The sequence below is a fragment of the Tenrec ecaudatus genome, chromosome 5 (genome assembly GCF_050624435.1).
Source record: "Tenrec ecaudatus isolate mTenEca1 chromosome 5, mTenEca1.hap1, whole genome shotgun sequence".
In the NCBI taxonomy this organism is placed as follows: domain Eukaryota; kingdom Metazoa; phylum Chordata; class Mammalia; order Afrosoricida; family Tenrecidae; genus Tenrec; species Tenrec ecaudatus.
Genome location: NC_134534.1, coordinates 112,742,011 through 112,762,425, shown reverse-complemented (window position 1 = coordinate 112,762,425; position 20,415 = coordinate 112,742,011). Strand labels below are relative to the sequence as shown.

Genomic DNA, 20,415 nt, shown 5'->3' with positions numbered 1-20,415 from the left:
AACTAGATGAAGGAAGAAAGCATCAGGATTAGAGAAAGGCTTATTAACAACATAGAATATGCAGATGACAATTTTTCTTGCCGAAAGTCAGAAGGACTTTAAGCACTTGCTAATGAAGGTCAAGGACTGCAACGTTCAGTGTGAATTGTAACTAAATTAAAAAATATATCCTCACCACTGGACCAATAGATAATACGATAAATGCGGAAAAGATTGAAGTTCTTATGGATGTCATTTTACTTGGATCCACATTCAGTACTCGTGAAAGCAACAGCCAAGAAATCCAATAATATACTAGTGGGTGCCCAAAATAAACCCAGAATCCCACCCCCAAGCTATGTACTTAGATTTTTTTCCCCAAAACAACCATATAATACATTTGTCAAAACCGAGATTCCATTCTTGGAAACACTTCAAACTCATCTGTTTGGATAGCTGACAGTACCTCCCTCATTTTTTTCTTCACTGCATCTCATTTCACCCACTTTTTTGCTGTCTGTCCACCTGGGATGGAGGCCATACATCAATGGTTGTGATCGGTTCCCCCTTACTCCCCCCCCCCCTCTTATCCTTCTAGTATCTCTGCTCTCCTTATTGGTCCTGAAGAGTTTATCTTTTCTTGATTCCCTGTGCTTCAATCTCTTATCTGAACCAGTGTATATTCTCTGGTCTAGCTGGATTTGTACTGTAGAATTGGGGTTATGTTAGTGTGTGCCGGGGGAAAGCATTAAAGAACTAGAGGAAGGTTGTGTTTCATCAGTGCTATACTGCACCTTGGCTGGCTCTTCTCTTCCTTGTTCTTGTTCTGACTAGGGGGGTGTCCAATTGAGTACTGGTGGGCTTTGAAGTTTACACTCTGCTCTCCCCCTCATACTATTGATATCTCCCCCTAATGATATCCTTTTTTGGGGGGTCTTTGATGCCTGATAACCTGATCCCATCTATACTTCATGATCACACAGGCTGGTGTGCTTCTTCCATGTGGGCTTTGTTACTTCTCAGCTAGGTGGCCACTTGTTTATCTTCAAGCCTTTAAGACTCCAGACACTTTTATCTTTTGATAGCCTGGCACCATCAGCTTTCTTCACATTTGCTTATGTACCCATTTTGTCTTCAGGGATCGTGTCAGGGAAGGTGAACATCACAGTGCGGGTTAGTAGAATAACGCTTTCTTGCATTGAGGGAGTACTTGAGTGAAAGCCTAGTGTCCATCTGCTACCATAATTCTTTATAAATAAAAATATGTATATAACTCTATTCTCTGTCATTATATGTAAATGTATTCACATATATACTGTCTGTATTTAGATCTCTATAAATGTCCTATGCCTCCCAGTTCTTTTCTCTATTTTCTTTTACTTTCCTCCCATCCCACTGTCATGTTTGGCCTTCATATGGGTTTTGGTAATTCCTCTCAACTATATTGCCCTTCATCGAGACCCCCACCCCTACCCAGCCCCAAGTATGCTATGCCTTCCAGAAGAACTTTCTGTTGCCTTGTCATATTATTTGATTGAAAAGGGAACCTATGGGTGTGATTTCAGTTCTACATTGGAAGAGTGACTTAGGGGAGTAATCTCAGGTTCCTCCAGTTCCTCAGACTGGACTTTTATGTGAATTTGACTTATGGTCTCCATTTTTCCCCCCGCTTTCTGACTGGGACCTTCTATTGAGTTTCTGGTCAGAAAAGTTGGTAGTGTTATCCAGATGCTATCTAGTTCTTCTGGTCTAAGGTGAAAAGAGGCAGTGGTCCTTGTAGGGTATTAATTCTTTGTACTAATTGCTTCCTTAAGCCTTTAGTTTTCTTCGCTCTCCTATGTTCTAGATTGGGAGAGGCCTATATATTGTATCTTAGATGGCTACTCATAAGCTTTTAAGAACCCAGACACTGTGCACATTGTCTTGTTAGTGTGAACATTGTTTTTTATTACTGTGTTGTACCTGTTGTTTTAGATAGCCCCTGAGACTGTGGTTCTTAAGTCTCAAGGACAGTATATATTCTTAATTATTAGTTGTTGTTTTTGGTTTTAATGATGACTGTTCCAAAACTGGGTACTGTTCTATAACTAGGAGATGTCACTGACATCTAGTATTTTTTTATTTAAATGTAAGATTTTTTTAAAATAAAAAATAAGCTGATAACATATACAACAAATAATCCAAAAAGTAATTGAAATCTTCAAATTGGAAGTTTTTGCTTTGGTATCTTCTATAAGATTCCTTAGTTTATGATAAATAATAACATTGGAGAACCTAATTTTTTTTAATGTACAAGTTGTTTTGTTTTTCTATGTTTATTATTGTTATTTTGTTAAGAGGGGATATAATTAATATTACCTGTTGTGAATTTTTCTTTTTTTTTTTTTTAGCTGACATCTGAAATGTTTGAAGCAGATCTTGAGAAGGCATTGTTGCTAAGTAAATTAGAATATGAGGAGCACAAAAAGGTATTTACATATTTATTAATTTGAATATTTCTGAAGTTAAAACAGTTCAAAGGTTATAAGACCCCCTTTCCTGAATGTTAGGTAAAAGTTGTAGTGTCTCCTAAAATTGAATAATTTTAACAAAATAACAATACTTTGATTTTAATCATTTTATTGGGGGCTCTTCTCTTATAATAATCCAAATAATATATCATTGTATCAAGCGCATTTTATATATGTTGCCATCATCATTTTAAAAATATTTTCTTTCTACATGAGCGCTTGGCATCAGCTCCTCTTCCACCCTCGTGAACCCTTGATAAATTATAAATTATTATTGTTCTTATATCTTACACCATCTGCTGTTTCCCTTCACCCACATATCTGTTGTTCGTCTCCCTCTGTGGGTGGGGTTATATGTCGATCCTTGTGATCAGTTCCCCTTTCTACCCCTTCTCCCCCCAACTACATCCTGCTCTCATGATATCACTACTCCCATTACTGTTCCAGGGGTTTGGGTCTGTCCTGGATTCCATGTGTTGAGATCTCTTCGCTGTACCAGTGTACATGCTACAGTCTAGCCTGGTTTGAAAGGTAAAACCGGTGTCATGATAGTTTTCAGGGAAGGAAGCCTTAAAAGGAGGAGGGCCAGCCTGAATCCCAACTATGTAGACAGCTGCCCCTCCCCCCAGAAGAATTTATTTCAGAGGACAGCACTGAATCTGCAGCTCCAGGAGAGGGACACGTCTGATTAGAGTACACGTGAGCAAATGAAAGAGGAAGAAGAGAGAGTGACCACTTCCTGGCCCACCAAGCCTTGAGGATGACATTCCCATTGAGAGCGGCCAATCCACAGAGAAGACCACATGGCCATCCCCACTATGAGACATGAAATCCCTCATTGACACTGGGAATCCCCCCCCCCCCCACCATCTGATCCCACCACACCAAGGCAAAACACTAAGGGCATGCAGAGCAACGAACAGAGCAACAAAGTATCCACTGAGTACCAAAAATAGACTTTGGCGCCCCAACAGACTCAACCAGTAAACATTCCTAAAGGCCAACAAACAGTCCTTGAATTAACTACAAGATTTTCATTATTGTTGTTGGTTGTTTTTTTTTTTTTTTGTTATTGGCTTGTTGTTGTTTTGTTTTATTTTGTGGCTTGGTTTTGCTGTCTTGTTTTTGTGCATGTTATTATCTCTGAAGGTCTGCCTAAATAAGATAGGCTGGATGAACAATAGGATGAGAAAACAATGGGACCCGCAATTCCAGGGAGACATGGGAGAGGGAGACGAGGGAGGAAAGAAGTGTTGTTAACAAACCCAGGGACAAGGAAACAACAAGCGATCCAAATTGGTGGTGAGGAGGGTGTAGGAGGCCTGGTAGGGCATGACCAAGGGTACTATAACTGAGAGGAATTACTAAAATCCTAATGAAGGCTGAACATGATAGTGTGACAAGAGAAAAGTAAAAGGAAATAGAAGAAAGAGCTAGAAGGTAAAGGGCATTTATAGAGGCCTAATAAAGGCATGTACATATGTAATATATTTATATATGAGGACGTGGAAATAGATCTATGTGCATATATGTGTAGATTTAGTATTAAAGTAGCAAATGGACATTGGGCCTCCACCCAAGTACACCCTCAATGCAAGAATACTTCATTCAATTAAACTGGCATTCCATGATCATCATCCTGATGCAATCACTTAAGACAAAGTGGGTGCATAAGCAAATGTGGTGAAGAAAGCCGATAGTGCCCAGCTATCAAAAGATATAGCATCTGGGGTCTTAAAGGCTTGAAAGTAAACAAGCGGCAATCTAGCTGAGAAGCAACAAAGCACACACAGAAGAAGCACATCAGCCTGCGTGATCACGAGGTGCCGAAGGGATCAGTTACCAGGCATCAAAGAACAAAAAATAATATCATTGCGTGCTCACCTCCCTGATATAATCGCTGAAGACAAATGGGTGCATAAGCAAATGTGGTGAAGAAAGCTTATGGTGCCAGGCTATTAAAAGATATAGCATCTGGGGTCTTAAAGAGGCTTGAAAGTAAACAAGTGGCTATCTAGCTCAGAAGCAACAAAGCCCACATGGAAGAAGCACACCAGCCTGTGCAATCACAAGGTGTCGAATGGATCAGGTATCAGACATAATCAGAACAAAAAACCCTATCATTGTGAGTGAGGGGGAGTGTGGAGTGGAGGAGACCTAAAGCCCATCTGTAGGCAATTGGAACAGACGAGCCAGTCAGGGTGCAGTGTAGCAGCCCCCCCCCCTACACACACACACTATCATCCCAATTCTACCTTAAATATCTGGCTAGACCAGAGGATGTACACTGGTACAGATAGGAACTAGAAACACAGGAAATCCAGAGCGGATGATCCCTTCAGGACCAATGGTGAGAGTGGTAATATGGAGAGGGTAGAGGGAGGATGTGGTGGAAAGGGGGAACCAATTATAAGGATCTACATATAATCTCCCTGGGGGACGGACAACAGAAAAGTGGGTGAAGGGAGACGTCGGACAGTGCAAGATATGACAAAATAATAATTTATAAATTATCAAAGGTTCATGAGGGAGGGGGAAAATGAGCTGATGCCAGGGGCTTAAGTGGAGAGCAGATGTTTTGAGAATGTGAGGGCAATGAATGTACACACGTGCTTTACACAATTGATGTATGTATGGATTGTGATAAAAGTTGTATGAGCCCCTAATAAAATTATTAAAACAGCTGGAGGAATAGTGTGTGTTTTGTCAGTGCTATGCTGTACCCTGGCTTACTCGTCACTCTGTGGGACCCTTCTGTGAGGGGATGTCCAATTGTCTACAGATGGGCTTTGGGTCTCCACTCCTATTCCATTCATTCACATCAATATGATTGTTTTGGGTCTCCTGATACCTGATCCTGTCAACATGTGATCACATAGGCTGCTGTGCTTCTGTCATGTGTTGCTTCCCTGCTAGATGTTCCTTTGTTTAACTTCAAGCTTTTAAGACCCCAAACTATGTCTTTTAATAGCTAGGCACCATCAGCTTTCTTCACCACATTTGCGTATGCACCCATTTTCTCTTAAGCGATCATGTCATAGGTGAGTGTCACAGAATGCCAAATTATTAATACAAAGTGTTCTTGCATTGAAGGGAGTATTTGAGTAGAGGCCCACCCCCTTAATACTTAATGTATAAATATATGTACATAGGTATATATCCCTATTGTTATGTATTAATATGTTTACATATGTACATGCATATATACCTCTATAAATGTCTTTAACCTTCTAGTTCTTTCCTCTATTTCCTTTTACTTTCCTCCTATCCCTCTATCATGTTCGACTTTCACTTGATCTTAGCCAAAAGGCTGAGAAGCAATTATGTTCGGCCTTCATTCAGCTCTCAATAATTCTTCTTAGCTACATTTCCCATGATCAAACCCCACCAGGCATTCTACACCCTCCTCACCATCAATTTGTTTGTTTGTTTGTTATTCTTTTTTAAAATCATTTTATTGAGGTCTCCTACAACTCTTAACACAATCCATACATCCATCCATTGTGTCAAGCACATTTGTACATTTGTTGCCATTATCATTTTCAAAACCTTTTTTTTTCTACTTGATCCCTTGATATCAGGTCCTCATTTTCCCCTCCTTCCTCCTCCCTTCCTCATGAACCTTTGATAATTTATAAATTATATTTATTTTTCCATGTCTGAGCTGTTCGATGTCTCCCTTTACCCCCTTATCTGTTGTCCATCCCTCTTGGAGGGAGTTATAGGTACGTCATTGTGATCGGTTCCCCTTTTCTCCTCCACCTTCCCCTTTCCCTTCTGGTACGGCTATTTTCAATGTTGTTCCCAAGGAGTTTGTTTTTCCTGTATTCCCTGTGTTTCCAGCTGTTTTCTGTGCCAGTGTACATGCTATGGTCTAGCCAGATTTGTAAGGTAGAATTAGGGTCATGATAGTGGGAGTGAGGAAGCATTAAAGAACCAGAGGAAAGTTGTATGTTTCATCAATGCTATGAAGACGTGACTGGCCCGTCTTTTCCCGGTGACCCTTCTATAAGGGGATGTCCGATTGCCTACAGATTGACTTTGGGCCTCCACACCGCACTCCCCCCCACCCTCCATTCACATTGACATGATTTTTCATTCTGGGTCTTTGATGTCTGATACCTGATCTTATATCTCTTGTTGTTCCCTTGTCCCTGGGTTTCTGACTTCCCACTCCCTTTCCCCTCCCTCCCCCTCTTTCCTGCCCCCCCCCCACCAACTGTCAGTACTATTGTTTTCTCCTCAGGATTGTTTACTTGCCTATCTTATATAGATAAATAAATAAATAAATAGTTCCAATTCTATCTGCGACCCTTGAATATGTTTTCCGATCGAGTCTGATGAGGTGCTAAGCCCTGCTCACCAAGTCTGAAGTCTGTTTTAGGGATTCCTCGGGAATGCCATTGCTTTGCTCTCTTGCTGTTCTATTTTACTCCTTTAGTGTTTTATCCCAGCGTGATATGTGTGTGTGCGGGGGTGGGGGTGGGGGGTGGGGTCAGACCACCAGGCACAATTCCCACACTGTCCATTGCTGTTCCCTGCAATGCTGTGGGTCAGTGAGGGGATGTTGTATCTCATGGTAGGGCTGGCCCTATGTTCTTCTCTGTGCCTTGGCTACTCCAAGCAGGAGTGTTGTCCTTGGGGCTTAGTAGGCGAGGATGCAATTTCTCTCTCTCTCAGAACAAATCCAGAGATACTCATATGTATAAGAAAGAGCTTTATATCAACAGGTAATCATGCATCAATAAAACATCCCAGCTAAGTCCAAACTCAAGTCCATAAGTCTTATACTAGGCCATAAGTCCCTTTTCAGATTCATGGAGCCACTTGCAACTGTGCAGAACGCAGACCAGTGGGTGCAGAGTTGTATGAATCCATTGGCGGTGGCTGTATCATAGGGCTGGTGCAGGTCACATCTTGGCTCATCAGCAGGAAGGTGAAGGCAGGGGGTGGGGGAACTGGCCTCCAGAGAGCCATTTATCTCAGTCACACGTCCAAAGGAGGAGGCCATCAAGCCGCAACCTGATTGGCAGGCTAAACTCCACCCATATCTTCTTACAATAATATGAGGACGGTTTTATTAAGAAATTCTCACCCCCATTACAAATGTGAGTGGGAATGAAATTAACAACAGATGAATTATTTTAACTAATTTTAAATGAAAATAGGAGCTAATTAGATTTGAAATTTAAGTAAATATATTGCTAGGGACATTCACTAAAAAACCTTCTGGTTATATACTACAATTAAGTAAATCAGGCCATTTCTGATATTTTTCCCCAGTGAAAGCTAAGTATTTGCCACTGTCTTAATGTTGGACTGTGTGTTGAAATGTATTTCTATAGCTTGTGGTTATAGGAATATCTTAAGTAAAACGTAGCATTCATTTCCAGTTTCTATGTTTACATGGATTGCGCATTCATTATCTTCATATCAGTTTAAAATGTATCCCTTTACTCTTAATGCAATATTTTGTCCATAAAATGTATTCTTGCTTTTGGTTATCAGTGATTGATCATTTATGGCTACTGGTCATACTTGAGTGCTCATAAGGTTCTTCAAGATGAAAAGAAGAGAATAAATAAAATTCACAGTAGGTGATTTTACTACTAGATTGATACATGACAATTCATGTTATATGAAAATGTGAATTCTACATGGAAGGAGCACACTAACCTGTGTGATCACGATGTGTCGATAGGATCAAGTATCGGGCATCAAAGACCCCAAACAAAAAATCATATCCTTGTGAATGAAGGGGGAGTGCGGAGTGGAGATCCAAAGCTCATCTGTAGGCAACTGGACTTCCCTTTACAGAAGGATCACTGGGAGGAGATGAGCTGATCAGGATGCAGTTTAACAATGATGAAACATAAAACTTTCCTCTAGTTCTTTAATGCTCCCCCCACACACACACACACACACTATCATGATCCCAATTCTACCTTACAAATTCTGCTAGACCAGAGTATATACACTGGTATAGATCAGAGCTGGAATCCAGGGCAGATAAACCCCTCAGGACCAATAATGAGAGTAGAGATAGCAGGAGGGTAAGGGAAGGTGGGGTAGAAAGGGGGAACCAATCACAATGATCTACATGTAACTCCTCCCTGGGGGATGGACAGCAGAAAAGTGGGTGAAGGGAGATACCAGACAGTGTAAGACATGGAAAAATAATAATTATAAATTATCAAGGGTTTGGGAGGAAGGGTGGGTGGGGGAGGGAGGGGAAAAATGAGGAGTTGACACCAAGGGCTCAAGTAGAAAGAAAATGTTTTGAAAATGATGACAACAGATGCACAGATATGCTTGACACGATGGATGTATGGATTGTGATGAGTTGTACTTGCCCCAATAAAATTATTTTTTTAAATGTGAAATGACCGCATCAGATAAAAAAATGCTATGTAACTGCCAAACTACATCATTTTAACTGCCAAACCACTAAGAATCTTGTCCAACCAATCTGATACTTAACTTTAATCCTTCATAACCAGCATTATTCTTGCCTTCTACCTTGCTGCTCATTACTACAGGATGCACACTGTTCTGAACAGAACAGTCAGATAGTAGATTTTTTTTTACTATTTTGTAAAAGTAAAATGTCACATGATAGGTAGTTGAGAAATGAGGAATATACCATTTCCCACATTACTGATTTTTTTCAGTCGTTTTATTGGGGGTTCTTAAAAAGTTTTTATAATAGTCCATATATCCATGTATCAAGAACATTTGTACATATGTTGCCATCATTTTAAAACATTTTCTTTCTACTTGAGCCCTTGGTATCAGCCCATCCCACGCCCATCCCCTCCCTCATGAACCCTTGATAATTTATAAATATTTTTTTCATGCCCACATTCCTATTTCTGTTGAACTGAATGATAAATAATGTTACTTTCCCACTTAGGTACAAACAAGCCATTATAAAAGTAGGGACGTATCAGACTGTAAGTGGACTTTCAGTTACATTGAAAAGCTCTTTGTCAAATAGATAAAATTTAGCAAATTATATTACAATACAATAATGACATGTTAAATGTATCTAGGTAATAAAACTTAAAGAATTAAGCTATTATCTATAAAGGAGGAGTAGATGAGGTTGATTAAATATGACCTCAACAGAGGGAGGAGAGTTGGAATGGGAGGAAAAAATGGAATATGTGACTCATTTTCTCCATGAACAGCTGGCTCCCATTACCAAGTATTTTGGTTAAATAGTAATAGAAGTAACCTAATCATAAGGGAAAGTCTAGAAGAGCATTTCAAATTCCTATGTACTCCAGAGTTTTGTGGAGCCTTGGAGACTGGATGAACCTTCAGGATTATTGCCCTGAAATGATATTTAAACCTACAGCCAGAAATATCCTCCGAAGTCTTCTTAAACCAAGTAATAGTTTAGCTTAGAGAATATCTGCTTTGAGCATTATGCCCTTTTGAAATTTATGTCTATGGAATTACATTGACAAAGCAACTAAAAAGATTAGATAAAGAACCTTAGAAGGCAGTGGTTGATGTCAGTGGAGGAGGAAAAACTCACAAAAAGAGGAAATTGTGGAACTACTTGAAGAATAAACAATATACAGTAGGGTCCTCAAACTTTTTAAACAGTATTGCTCAGATTATTGGAGGGCCAGACTTTAGTTTTAAAAAAAAACTATGAACAAATTCCTGTGGACACTGCACGTATCATATTTTTGAAGTAAAAAACAAAACGGGGCAAAAACACCTGGCGGGGCTGGATAAATGTCCTCGGGCTGCATGTGGCCCACGGTCGGTCCGTAGTTTGAGGACCCCTGCTAGATACTTGAATCGGTATATGTTCTTGCTGAATATATTCTCAACATCAAATATTAAATTTCTAAAAAAGAAAACCCAGAAGAACTGGAAATGGAATGGAGAGTATTGACCCATTGTGAAAAAAGGTAACCAAAGTGACTGAAAGATTGGTGTAGAAAATGGGACAGGGTGACCTAATTTTCTGCTTAAACTCTCACTGAAAAAATATTATTTTAAAACGATATGCTCCTGAAAACACAGGGAACTCAGGACAGATAAACCACTCAGGACCAATATTGAGAGTAGCATGCCGGGAAGGGGAAGGTGCTGGAAGAAAGGGAACCCGATCACAATGTTCTGTATATAACTCCCTCTCTGGGGGGTGGACAACAGAAAAATGGGTAAAGAGAAACATCAGTTAGTGTAAGACATGAAAAAATAGTAATAATTTATAATTTATCAAGGGTTCATGAGGGAAGGGAGGGGGGCAGGGAGTGGAAAAAATGAGAAGCCGACACCAAGGGCTCAAGTAGAAAGAAAATGTTTTGAGAATGATGATGGAAACATGTATAAATGTGCTTGACACAATGGGTGTGTGTATGTATTGTGTTAAGAGTTGTACAGGCCCCCAATGATTTAAAAAGAAGAAAATCGATATGTTCCTAGTCAGTTCTCCTGACACATTTATAGGTCTAACACAACAAAGTTCTAGTGTTTCCAGGCAATAAAGGCTCAGCAAATTGAAGATTCCTTGTATATTATAGCTAATTTTATATATTCATTCATTTTAAGTCAATATTCCAATAAAATAATTATATTTCAATCTAAAGAATTTTGTAATTGATTATTAACGTTTGGAATGGCATTTTCCATTATGTTCTATCACTCACCAAATATGTTTTCAATAGCCAAAATGTGCTAGACACACAGAAAACCAAGTGTAGTTTAGGGTGTCAATGATCAGAAGGATAGACTGTAAAGAACCTCGTACCAGACCAAAGAGATACAAGTTTTATTCATCTTGTCAGTATTTTTAGCTTTCAGGTTAGTTTTGGATTTTTATTTTAGAAACTTGTGCTGTAGACATGTTGAAGATGAATTGAAAAGCTAAAATTAAAAGACTGTGGCACTGTCCTAGCAAAAGAAGATAGTGAAATTGTAGAGGTTCAAAGAAAAGAGAATACAAAGGAGTTTCAGAATAATCTGTGGGAAAAATAGAAGTTAAAAGATAATAGAATTTTTCCCTGAGCTTTTTGAAGCCCTTTACTATAGAAGATATTATAGAAGTAATCTAATTAGAAGGGTGAAAACTGGAAGAGCATTTCAAATTCCCATGTGCTCCAGACTTTTGTGGAGTCATGGAGAATGGATGAATCTTAGGGACTATTGCCCTGAAATGATGTTTAAAACTAAAACCAGAAATAAGGTAATTACTATAAAATTAAGTGGGGGTGGCAGAGCTGCTCATAGAAAACCCCAGGTGAATTGTCTGTATATACAGAAATCATCAGTATACAGATTAAACTTGGCATGTGAAAAAAATAATGAGGATAATAAATCACAAGAAAAATAGATTAGAACATGGATAATTGTTAGCAGCTACATTTAAAAAAATTATTGGGGGCTAATACAAACTCATCACAATCCATACATACCTCAATTGTATAAAGCACATTTACACATTCATTTCCCTCATCATTCTCAAAACTTTTGCTCTCCACTTAAGCCCTTGGCATTAGCTCCTCATTTCCTCCCTGCTCCCCTCTCCCTCATGAACCCTTGATAATTTATAAATTATTATTTTGTCATATCTTGCACTGTCCGACGTCTCCCTTCACCTACTTTCTTGTTGTCTGTCCCCCATGGAGGAGGTTATATGTAGATCCCTGTAGTCCATTCCCCCTTTCCACCCCACCCTCCCGGTATTGCCACTCTCACCACTGGTCCTGAAGGAATCATCCGCCCTGGATTCTCTGTTTCCAGTTCCTATCTGTACCAGTGTACATCCTCTGGTCCAGCCAGATTATGTAAGGTAGAATTGGGATCATGATAGTGTGTGGGGAGGAAGCATTAAAAAGAACTAAAGGAAATTTGTGTGTTTCATCATTACTACACTGCACCCTGACTGGCTTGGCTCCTCCCCACAAACCTTCCATAAGGGGATGTCCAGTTGCCTACAGATGGGCTTTGGGTCCCAACCCCGCACTCCCCTCATTGACAATGATAAGATTGTTTTGTTCTTTGATGCTTGATACCTGACCCCTTTGACACCATGTGATCACACAGGCTGGTGTGTTTCTTCCACATGGACTTTGTTGCTTCCAAGCTAGATGGCCACTTGTTTACCTTCAAGCCTTTAAGACCCCAGATGCTATATCTTTTGATAGCTGGGCACCCTCAGCTTTCTTCGCCACATTTGCTTATGCACCCATTCATCTGTAGTGATCTTATCAGGGAGATGAGCACACAATGATAGGATTTTTTTTTTGTTCTTTGATGCCTGATAACTGATCGCTTCTGCACCTCATAATCACACAGGCTGGTGTGCTTCCATGTGGGCTTTGTTGCTTCTGAGCTAGATGGCTGCTTGTTTACCTTCAAGCCTTTAAGACCCCAGGCTATATCTTTTGATAGCCGGCTCCATCAGCTTTCTTCGCTACATTTGCTTATGCACCCATTTGTCTTCAGTGATCATATCTGGGAGGTGAGCACACAGTGATAAGATTTTTCGTTCTCTGATGCCTGTGAACTGATCCTTTCGGCACCTAGAACAAAGTATTCTTGCATTGAGGGAGTACTTGAGTGGAGGCCCATTGTCCATCTACCTAAATACTACACCTATAAATATATGCACATAAATCTATTTCCCATCCTCATATTTATATTTGCAAGTATACATGTCTTTTTCTAGACCTCCGTAAATGCCCTTTGCCTCCCAGCTCTTTCCTCGATTTCCCTTGACTTTCCTCATGTCCCACTATCATGCTCAGTCCCCACCTAGGTTTCAGCAATTCCTCTTGGTTGCATTACCCTTGATCATGCCCTGCCAGGCCTCCTACACCCTCCTCACCAGTGATTTGGATCACTTGTTGTTCCTAAGTCCCTGGGTTTGTTAACAGCACTTTTCCTCCACTTCTCCCTCTCCCATGTCCCCCAGAACTGACGGTCCCATTGTTTTCTCCTCCAGATTGTTCATCGAGCCTATCTTATTTAGACAGATCTGCAGAGATAATAACATGCACAAAAACAAGACAGAAAAAAACCCAAGCAACAAAACAAAACAACAAAAATTCAATGACAAAAACAAAACAACAACCAAAAAAGAAAAGCTTGTGGTTGTTTGTTGGCCTCTAGGAGTGCTCTCTGGTCTAATCTGATGGGGCCCCAAAGTCTATTTTTGGTATTCCCTGGGGACTTCATTGCTCTGTTCCCCTTGCTGTTCTGTTGCGCACCCTCAGTGCTTTGCCTCCATGTGGTGGGAGCAGATCAGGCGCAATTCCCACACTTGTCTCCAGTGTTGTCCCCCCTGAACAGCTACATTTTAAAGAAGATTAGAGAAGCTAAATCTAAGGTAGGCATATATATAGTCAGCATGGATGAGAAAATCAAGTGATATTTTAAAATATCTACTGAGTTTCGCAATTAGGAAGAGGTTGATCTTTGTAACAGAATGACTCAAGCCAGATTTAAGTAGGATGAGAAATGAATTTATAGAGGAAATTGATTGTGGATCATTGTCTTAAATGTGGTTTTGAAAAGCACAAGAAAAATGTGACCACTAGGAGGGTGTTACAGGCAAAGGTATACATTTTTTTTTACAATGTTTAAGGTACAAGAGATTGAGTATATAAATAGATATCCTTTTAATTTTTTCAAGTTTGATGCTTTAAAATTTGCTTTTTATCCTTAACAGAAGTTTAAGATACACACTGCCTATTGATGGGTTGATGTTACTAATGTAAACTAAGCTGCCTTATTCTTTGGTAATTTCCTTTAGGAGTATGAAAATTCTGAATATGTTTCAACTCAAACAAGGGTCATGAATAAAAAAGATAAAAGAAAGAATCATCAGGGAAAAGACAAACCTCTCACAGTATCACTAAAAGATTTTCAGTCTGAAGGTAATATATGTACTGTATTATGCTAGAAGAGCTGTTTTTTCTAAATCTCTATTTGCTATATAATTAAGTTAAAAGTAATCTTTCCAATTAGTAAGTAGATCTAAAAAGTAAGTAGATATGTTTTCTTGCCATTTTATTTAGAATATAAAAATTCTAAACTTATTTGTAAATAAGTTAAAACCTTTGGAGGATTTAAATGCTTTAAATCAGTAATTAAAAACCTGTAAAACGTGAAGAATTGATCTTTTTGTATTGTGAGTTTGTACTCTTAAAATTCACTGAAAATAAAACACTGACATTTTTAGATTTTCAATTATCTTGAAAGATGTTATTGTCCTTTCACATGAAGGGATTTTGCCCACACTAGGCTAGGGGTTAAAAAGAGAAAAATTACTGCCATTGAGTTGATTCCAACTCATAGCGACCCTATGGAATAGCATAGGTTAGAAGCCTAATGTGCAACCACTAAGCCACCCAGGTTCCCACACTCGGGGTAGTATCTTCAGATTTCATCTATTGTTGTTGATCAACCTCTTCACATTTTTTGAAAATTATGTCTTTAAAAATTGGAATGCAGTTATGTGACAGCAGGCATATTTTTCATCGAACAGAAATTCTATAGTAGTTATCTTGTGCTCCTCTATAGAAATACCAGAAGTGGTGGATGACTTTAGCAAACAAATTTATTTTCTCAACGTTTAGAAGGCTAGAAGTCTGAGTTTAGTGCTGGCTTTAGGGTAAAGTTTCTCCCCGTCATCCGGAGGACCGTCTTTGTCTCTCTGTGTAATCTTTATGTGGTTTGGCATCTTTCTTTCCCCATGCTAAGCTTGTCCTAATCTCTTTCTATCAAAAGAAATTGAATATACCATATAATTATCTTGCCTCATTAACATAATAAAAATAACCCATTTCCAAAATGTTGTTATAACTACAGGCATAGAGCTTAGGAAATGGTGGTATAAACCATAGTCACAGAGGTTAGGATATATAGCATATATTTGGGGGGACATAATTCAATCCATAATAATCATTTACCAAATTTTAAAAACAGACCACAAAGCACATTATTATTATTAAGGCATGTTTTCTTTCTTTTTTTTTTAAAGACACATTTTTTTTAGGATATTGTAAAACCCTTACACCTCCATTGTCAGATGTGTGGTAGCCACATGTGACAATTTCAATATAAATTTAAATTAACTAAAATAAAATATTCAATTATTCAGTTGCATTAGCTATATTTCAATTGCTCAGTAGCCTTATATAAGTAGTATCATCCCGATTGAATAGGACCAGATAGATGTATGGCATTACTGTGAGCACAGAAAAATTACTTGATAGCACTGTACCTATGCCATCTGAATAACTGCTGACCAAATGGATAACTATTTGTTCATTGACAAAAAACATAGTTAATATAAATTTATCCTTTAAAGCATTAGGCATTTTACTGTGAAGATGATCATCACACAATAATCACAATAAAAAATCTAAATGCTGTATTGTTTTTTGAAATGATCTTTTTTCCAAAATAAGGAATAAATATACATGATTATATTGCTTTCCTTTGAGGATCAATAAAGTTTCTCCTATAGTAGGTCTCTCTGATTAAGTTGCTATGCAGTTATAGGAGTATGTGCATTTGGAAATAAAATTTTCAGATTTTGTATGAGAAAAATATTTCATTAAAGACCAGGCAGAAATAAACGTGGAAAGAATCCTTATAAGAACTGTTATTCATATTTTTAACATTAAGTGCCCTATAAATTTATTAAGCAAGTTCTTAAGGTACAGTGGCTATAGTGCTCAGCTGTTAGCCAAAATATAAATAATTGAGACCCACCAGACACTGCATGGGGGACAAGTATGGCAGTCTGTTCTTGTAAGATTTACGGGCTTGGAAACTATGTGGGGCAAAGTATATGTGATTCCTTATGCATTAGAATTGGCTCGATTGGTGGGTTTAGATTTGGAGTTAGGTAAATTCATTAATTACTTTGAGAAAGACATCACTTTGAAACTGTTAAAAAAGAAGCTACACAATTTGTGATGTTGGCGTCATTTTTACCGTATATACTCAAGTATAAACTGGGCTTTTCAGCACATTTTTAATGCAGTTTTTGTGATAAAATTTGGTGTTTTGGTAGATATTCGGCTCAGCTTATACTCGAGTATATATGGTATCCTTTTTGAGTGGGAAATTTCTGCTGTACACAAGGCATTAGATACCCTTATCTCCAAATTAAATAACACTTGCTCCCTATGCATAATTTTGTTCAGCCTTAGATACGTGTAAATTCCCTTATGTTTTTCATATGTTCATCCTGCCGTTAGAAGTCACTTTCTAGAAATGCTTACTAAATTAGTGACTTTTTTGTCTAGATATATTTATTGGTTCTTTTTTTAATCTATAAATTTGCATTAAATTTCTAAATCACTACAATCACTACACTATGCATTTTTAAATCACTACAATGCACATTTTTAAAACTTGAAGGGTACAAAATACTATGTTGTATTCACAAAGTAGTTTGCACATTTTCTGTGTATTTGAGACATATTTGCCCTCCCCCTTGCCTTTTACTCCTCAAAATTATGGAAACCAAGAAACTAAATCATTCTATCTTAATTACCTAGTATAACAAAAATATTGCAAGTGGGGGGCTTTAGCAAGCAAATTTAGGTTTTCTCCATTTATGAAGCTAGAAACCTAGCCAGCCCTAAAGAAAATTGGTACTTTTGTTGTTGTTGGCTCTGAAGGAAAGTCTTTGTGTCCTTTAAGTGTCTGTGACTGCCATTCCTTTGAGATCTTCATGTGTTTGGGCACAGTCAACCCCTAGGTCTAGGAAATTCTCACTGCAGGAAACCTGGGGCTAAAGACACACTCTACTCCTATCTCTTCTTTCTCTGTTTATTTGTCACTCCTTTTAGCTCATTTAAGATAAAAGTTGTTACTGTCCACACCACAGAAAAACCAGAAAACCAAACTCATGGCCATCAAATCAATTCACCTTATGTAGGACAGAGTAGTACTGCCCCTGTGAGTTTCCAATACTTAACTATTTACTGGAGTAGAAAGCCTCATCTTGCTCCCTCAGAGCAGCTGGTGATTTCAAACTGTGAACCTTGCAATTAGCAGCCCAGTGCAATAGTATCAAGCTGTGACCTGAATAAAGGTGTTGCAGTCCAACATCCTCTTTAAATTGATTGGCTGATTGCATCAGATAACATCATGGAAGACTATTACATCATGACATAACTGCCAAACCACTGAGAACCATGGCCCTGCCAACTTGACACATATTTTGAGAGGACATAATATGGAATTCTAATATTTAAAATTTAATTATACTGTTTCCTATTAGTATTAGATTTTTAGCATTGTAACTTTGAAAAGTAGATTGATTCTGAGTCCTAGAAAATGGCTAGATGATTTCTAAAACTCCTATCATAATTTTGAAATTTCACTTGCTTTATCATATTGAAAAAATTTTGCCTTGATTTGTCAATTAAGTTTTACCTTTTTTCTTTTGTTTACAGAGCACATTAGTAAAAAGTCTGAGGTAAGTTTTACTTTACTTCTTTTTATTCTAGAAAATATTAAGAATAATACTTTCAAAGCTCAGACATCTTTTTTAACATTTGGCCATTGATAGTCCATGTATTTGTCTTAACCTAATCATGTTTCTGAAAATTTTAAGGGTATAAAATATGTTATAGTAGAATTAAAATTTAATTATAAACAAGAGGTAAGTTATCAGTTGGCTTTATCATTCTCTTTTTTTTTTTTTGCGGGCCAGAAGGCATACCACTTAAAATTTTCAGAGAAATGTGGTGAAACTTACTTGTCTTGAAACCATATCTCAAAGTATGGAATTATGGTAATTTCTAAGTGTGAGCTGTGATTACATAGTTCAACCCAATAATTAGATTAATCTGGTTATATGAGGGGGCTTCAAAAGGTTCATGCAAAAATTCCACTAACTTTTAATTCCATTTTTCCATGAACTTACTGAAGGCACTTTTTACCTTCCTGGTTTTATTTGCTACTTTTGTGTTTTGGATTTTATTTTAAATTCCTGTAGAGATTTACTTAATCAAAGTTCAAAAATGAATAAACAATAAGCAGCATAAAACAATTTCAATAGCGATTGTAAAAACCTTTAAAATTGGGAGATATTACTATTAAAGAAATTCTACTGAGGGAAGTACAGGCATACTTCAATTGACTGTGCTTCTGCAGAGGCTGTGTTTTTTTATCAATTTAAGGTCTGGCAATCCTGTATCAAGGTAGTCTATTGGGACCATTTTCAAACAGTATGTGCTCACTTCATGTATGTCATACCTTGATAATTCTTACAGTATTTCAGATTTTTTCATATTGCAGTTACATGCTTCATAGACTACCAAAAAAACAAAAGCAAAAAAACTTAACTGCTGTCGAGCCAGTTCCAACTCAGCAATCCTGTAGTATAGAGTAGAACTGCCTCTGAATTTCTGGGACTTTAAATTTCTACAGGAATTGGTAAGTGCCATTAAGTTAGGCTCTGACCCACAGTGACCCTATGCACAACAGAATGAAACATTGCTAGGCTCACAATTGTTTCTATGCCTGAGCCCATTGATACACCTGTGTGTCATTCCATTTCATTGAGGACCTTCCTCTTTTTCACTGCCTCTCCACTTTACAAAGCCTGATGTCCTTCTCCAAGGACTGGGCTCTCCTGACAACATGTCCAAATTATACATATAAGACAATGTCATGTGATTCTTGCCTACAAGGAGCATTCTGGCTTTACTTCTACAAATACAGATCAGTTGGTCCTTTTAGCAGTCCATGGTACTTTCAATAGTCTTTTCCACCATCAAGAATTCATCAAATTCAAATGATCAAGAATCCTTCAGTCAAATTCATCAAGAATCCTATTCAAATCCATCAAGACTCCTTCAGTCTTCCTGAACAATGGAGAATACCATGGCTTGGGTCAGGCCCAACTTAGTCTTCAAGGTAACCTCTTTGTTCTTCAATTCTCTGAAGAGGTCTTGTGCAGCAGATTTACCTAATGGAATATGTCTTTTGTTCTCTCTCTACATATATATTTTTTGTTTTTTGGTTGTCTTCCCCACCCCCCAGTCTCATTGGCAAGTAACCTACCTATCATATTATTCATTAGTTCAATCTTACCATGGAGAATTGTACAATCAGACCCACATCAATTTTAGTCTTGATCTCTTGACTATTACTTCCATGAGCATTGCTTGTGGATCCAAACAAAACAAAGTTCTTTGCGATTTCAACCTTTAGTTCATGTATCATGACGTTACATAATGATCCAATTGTGAGGGGTTTGGTCTTCTTTACAGTGAGTTGTAATCCATACTGAAGGCTACAATCCTTGATCTTCATCAGCAAGTGCTTCAAGTCCTCCTCACTTTCAGCAAGCAAGAAAGTATACAGCTTCATCTTTCTCCTGCAGAGTGCCTGCTGGGTTAAAACCCACTGTCCTACCACACTCCTTTCAAAGACTACAAGCATAGTATAAACATAACTTTAAAAAAACCATTTTATTAGGTATTCATTCATACAACTCTTATCACAATCCATACATATATCAATTGTGTAAAGCACATCTGTACATTCTTTGCCCACATCAATTTCAAAGTATTTGCTCTCCACGTAAGCCCTTTGCATCAGGTCCTCTTTTTTTTCCCCCTCCCTCGGCGATCCCTCCTCCCTCATAATTTATAAATTATTATTTTGTCATATTTTGCCCTGTCCCATGTCTCCTTTCTCCCCCTTTTCTGTTGTCCGTCCCCTAAACATAAATTTTATATGCAGTGGAACACCAAAGAAATGGTTTCATTTTTTAAAATTGTGATAGTCTCTTTGTTGTAGTGGTCTGGAATCAAATTTTTAATATCCAAGGTACTAATAAAATGGCATAATTCTTTTGAATTCTTTAATAACTTGAAAGTTTTATTATTTTATTATGTACATGTTCTTTTCACGAATTTCCTTGTTT

The 20,415-nt window shown here is 38.0% G+C and overlaps 1 protein-coding gene across 2 annotated transcripts in view; it reads left to right on the top strand.

Annotated features, from left to right (window-relative positions):
* The window catches only part of GKAP1 (G kinase anchoring protein 1), a 91,299-nt gene that overhangs the window by 37,000 nt on the left and 33,884 nt on the right, over positions 1-20,415 (top strand). For both annotated transcript variants that reach the window (XM_075550717.1, XM_075550716.1), the window contains exons 5-7: positions 2,370-2,447; positions 14,269-14,392; positions 17,933-17,955. In XM_075550717.1, the coding sequence (XP_075406832.1) occupies positions 2,370-2,447; positions 14,269-14,392; positions 17,933-17,955 (225 nt within the window). The remainder of the gene's footprint in view (positions 1-2,369; positions 2,448-14,268; positions 14,393-17,932; positions 17,956-20,415) is intronic.